Below are 3,987 nucleotides of genomic sequence, written 5' to 3' on the forward strand. Positions count from 1 at the left end.
AGTGATGTGACAGCGTCCCACAGTCCACCTGTTACTACACTGCAGTGATGTGACAGCGTCCCACAGTCCACCTGTTACTACACTGCAGTGATGTCACAGCGTCCCACAATCCACCTGTTACTACACTAGTGATGTCACAGCGTCCCACAATCCACCTGTTACTACACTAGTGATGTCACAGCGTCCCACAGTCCACCTGTTACTACACTAGTGATGTCACAGCGTCCCACAGTCCACCTGTTACTACACTGCAGTGATGTCACAGCGTCCCACAGTCCACCTGTTACTACACTGCAGTGATGTCACAGCGTCCCACAGTCCACCTGTCCCTCACACAGCCAGGTGAGACGTTACAGGACAACAGTCGTCTCTTTACTCACCATCTGTCTCCGCCGTCTCTTTGGACACGGTGACCTCTGTGAGCTCCTCCCGGGCGTCCTCAGAGCCGCTGGGGGACACCGAATCGTTCTCTGAGCCTCTCCTCCTCCCCCCAGCTCCTCCTCCTCCTCCTCCTCCTCCTCCTCCTCCTCTCCCCTTCTCCCCTCCTCCTCCTCCTCCTCTGTCGGAGCTCCTGTCCAGCCTCTCCTCCAGGACCCGCTGCTCCCTCTCCATCTTGGTGATCTCCAGCAGCAGGTCGTCAAACGAAGCCTCCACGATCTTCGTCAGCTCGTGAACCGCGAAGTCCAGAACCTGCTCCATCACCGACTTCAGCTGGTCTGAAGGAGACAGAGAGACAACCACCATCATCATCATCATCATCATCATCAGCATCATCTTCATCATCATCATCATCATCAGTCAGTCTAAACATCTGAACATCTCAGTCCAGGTCTGTTCATCAAACATTCAGGACGCCACAGTTTATTCCACACTACTGAAGCTCCTCCTCTTTTTGGAACCACTTTAGAGTCCATCATCAATTCCACTTTCAGCCATGTTTGTTGTTGCCGTAGTAACAGTATGAAGTCAATATGTCAACAAGTCCAAATATCGCGAATATCAGGATAACATAGAACATAATTTACCTTCACGCAGAACTCATTTTTACTGAATGGAGCTTGAATGCATCACAATATAACTGAGGGCAACCTCTGTTAGCTGTTAGTCCCAGCCAACTGCTGCTAACAGCTAACATTAACTAGCTGCTAACAGCTAACATTATCTAACTGCTAACAGCTAACGTTAACAGCTAACTAATAACAGCTAAACCTAACTATCAGCTAACATTAACTGACTCCTAACTGCCAACAGCTAAAGTTAACTGATTAGAGCTAATGTTAACTGCTAACATTAACTGACTGCTAACATGTAGTTAACAGACTGCTAACAGCTAACAGCTAAAGTTAACTAAGTGCTAACAGCTAACATTAACAGCTAATGTTAACTGACTGCTAAAGTAAACCAATGTCTAACAGCTAACGTTAACAGCTAACTAATAACAGCTAAACCTAACTAACAGCTAACATTAACTGACTCCTAACTGCTAACAGCTGAAGTTAACTAACTAATTAGAGCTAAGGTTAACTGACTGCTAACTGCTAAAGTAAACCAACGTCTAACAGCTAATACTGACTGCTAACAGGTAACATTAACTAACCGATTAGAGCTAATGTTAACTAACTGCTAACAGCTAACATTAACTGATTAGAGCTAAGGTTAAGTGACTGCTAACTGCTAAAATAAACCAACGTTGAACTGCTAACAGCTAACATTAACTAACTGATTAGAGCTAATGTTAACTAACTGCTAACAGCTAACATTAACTGATTAGAGCTAAGGTTAAGTGACTGCTAACTGCTAAAGTAAACCAACGTTGAACTGCTAACAACTAAAGTTAACTAACTGATTAGAGCTAATGTTAAATATCTGCTAACAGCTCACGTTAACCAACTGATTAGAGCTGATGTTAACTGACTGCTAACAGCTAACGTTAACTAACTGATCAGAGCTAATGTTAAATAACTGCTAACAGCTCAAGTTAACCAACTGATTAGAGCTGATGTTAACTGACTGCTAACAGCTAACGTTAACTAACTGATTAAGCAAACGTTAACTAACTGCTAACAGCTTAACTGATTAAGCAAACGTTAACTAACTGCTAACAGCTAATGTTAACCAACTGATTAGAGCTGATGCTAACTGACTGCTAACAGCTAACGTTAACTGACTGCTGACTGCTAACAGCTAACATTAACTAGCTCTCCTCCTGATGATGTCATTACAGATTAGTTGTTCACAGTGTGACATCATCAGGTAAACAACAGGCTGCGTCCTCTGACGCATCGTTACTAAGTTTACTGCGTCCTTTCATCAAGATGGCATCCCGGGGAGAATCTGTTAGTCACAAATATGTTTCCTATCGTCTCCGGGACGACGTTAGTCTCGAGCTTTGATTTTTAGCCTGAGATACATCAGAAAAACATTGACTAACATCAGTGATGTCATCTTCTCTGCTGATTGGCTGATTGGCTGATTGGCTGATGGTGGTCAACAAGGAGAACATCAGCTGATACTGATGTTTGACTGATAAATCTGTGCATCTCTACTGACGTGTATAATAATAATAATAACAGTAATGTGAAGCAGAACTCTGCTCACATCTGTGGGAAAATATGTGTGTTGGCGTTTGGGGTGAACTGACCCTTTAAATATAACTCCTGTCAACCCACTACATCCTGACACACACACACACACACACACACACACCCCAGTGGGCTCATAAACGTACAGCTGTGATTTCCATACGTCCTCTGACAGACGTAAATCCCCTAAAACGTCTCTGCGACTGCAAAAACTTCATCTGTTCACATCAAATATTAATAATCAGAACGATGTGTGTTTTAATGACGAGACTCAAACACACACTCGTCCATCTGTCCTCTGATGAAACATGTGACCTCTGTGTCATGTGACCTGCCGCCACACAGGATGACCCACTTTCTGCTTCACAAATAAATAAATAAATAAATAAATAAATAAAGGAGGCATTAATCTGTTTATATACACACACACACACACACACACACACACACAGAGTCTGATCTGCTGCTGTCTGAATACACACAGTGTGTGTGTGTGTGTGGCCATGCCCACATGACTTCATTGATAAGAGCGTTAATCCTCATGTTGCAGCAGAGCCACACAGGGCTCAAGCCTGATGAGTAACGAACATTAGGACGGTCACTGTGACATCACAGCGTCAAACTTTCGTGTTGTGATTCGACTCAGAGACGTGACAGTCTACACTTTAGTCCCAACCAATCAGAGCTCAGCGTCACAGAGACCACAGGTGTGTGAGTCACCTTAGTTACCTGGTTCAGCTCAGACATCAAACACACCATGTGTTCACTGTGCTGACACAGCCTACAGCGCTGTCTTTGTTTACTGTGATGTCATTTCCTGTATAGTATATTCAAATTCTTCACATCCCTAAAATCTGTACAACCTCAGCTCAGAGGTTATGTATGCTAATAAACCAGATTTGATTAAAGTATAGACACTATGTCATAAAAATATAAAATGTGGGGTTTTTTTCCATCAGATGTTACAAAATAAAAACTGATTTTTTTAAATTATTTGTTTTGTTTTATTTACTGTATAATGTTGATTTGTTTATGGACTATATTAGATTTTTTAAAAGCATAATAAATTGAATAAAATGGCGTGATAACATTAAAAAAGAGAAAGTCGTAATCGGCACGATGGATTGATTCACTGTACGGAGATGACAAATGACAACACAGCGCCAGAGAAGACGACCTCCCTCTGAAGGCCCTGACACACCAAACCGACATCAAAGAACTAGCGGTAACGAAAGCCAACTGTTGCGTCGTCTACGTCACCTCACGTCGCCCTGTGTCAGTTGCATTTGAACACACTACACGGACTACATCCGACGGCCAAGTAGCACGTACGTTCTGCGCCTGCGTGAGAGAGAGCGGAGTGAGAGAGTGGTACATCCTGTCAGCCGAGGGGTTTCCTATCTGT

At 43.1% G+C, this 3,987-nt stretch overlaps 1 protein-coding gene across 1 annotated transcript in view; it reads right to left on the bottom strand.

Annotated features, from left to right (window-relative positions):
• The window catches only part of si:dkeyp-113d7.10 (zinc finger X-linked protein ZXDB), a 42,268-nt gene that overhangs the window by 14,082 nt on the left and 24,199 nt on the right, over positions 1 to 3,987 (bottom strand). Inside the window, exon 2 of the mRNA XM_050068428.1 lies at positions 381 to 716. Within this exon, the coding sequence (XP_049924385.1) occupies positions 381 to 716 (336 nt within the window). The remainder of the gene's footprint in view (positions 1 to 380; positions 717 to 3,987) is intronic.

The sequence above is a fragment of the Epinephelus moara genome, chromosome 18, assembly GCF_006386435.1.
Source record: "Epinephelus moara isolate mb chromosome 18, YSFRI_EMoa_1.0, whole genome shotgun sequence".
NCBI classification, from domain to species: domain Eukaryota; kingdom Metazoa; phylum Chordata; class Actinopteri; order Perciformes; family Serranidae; genus Epinephelus; species Epinephelus moara.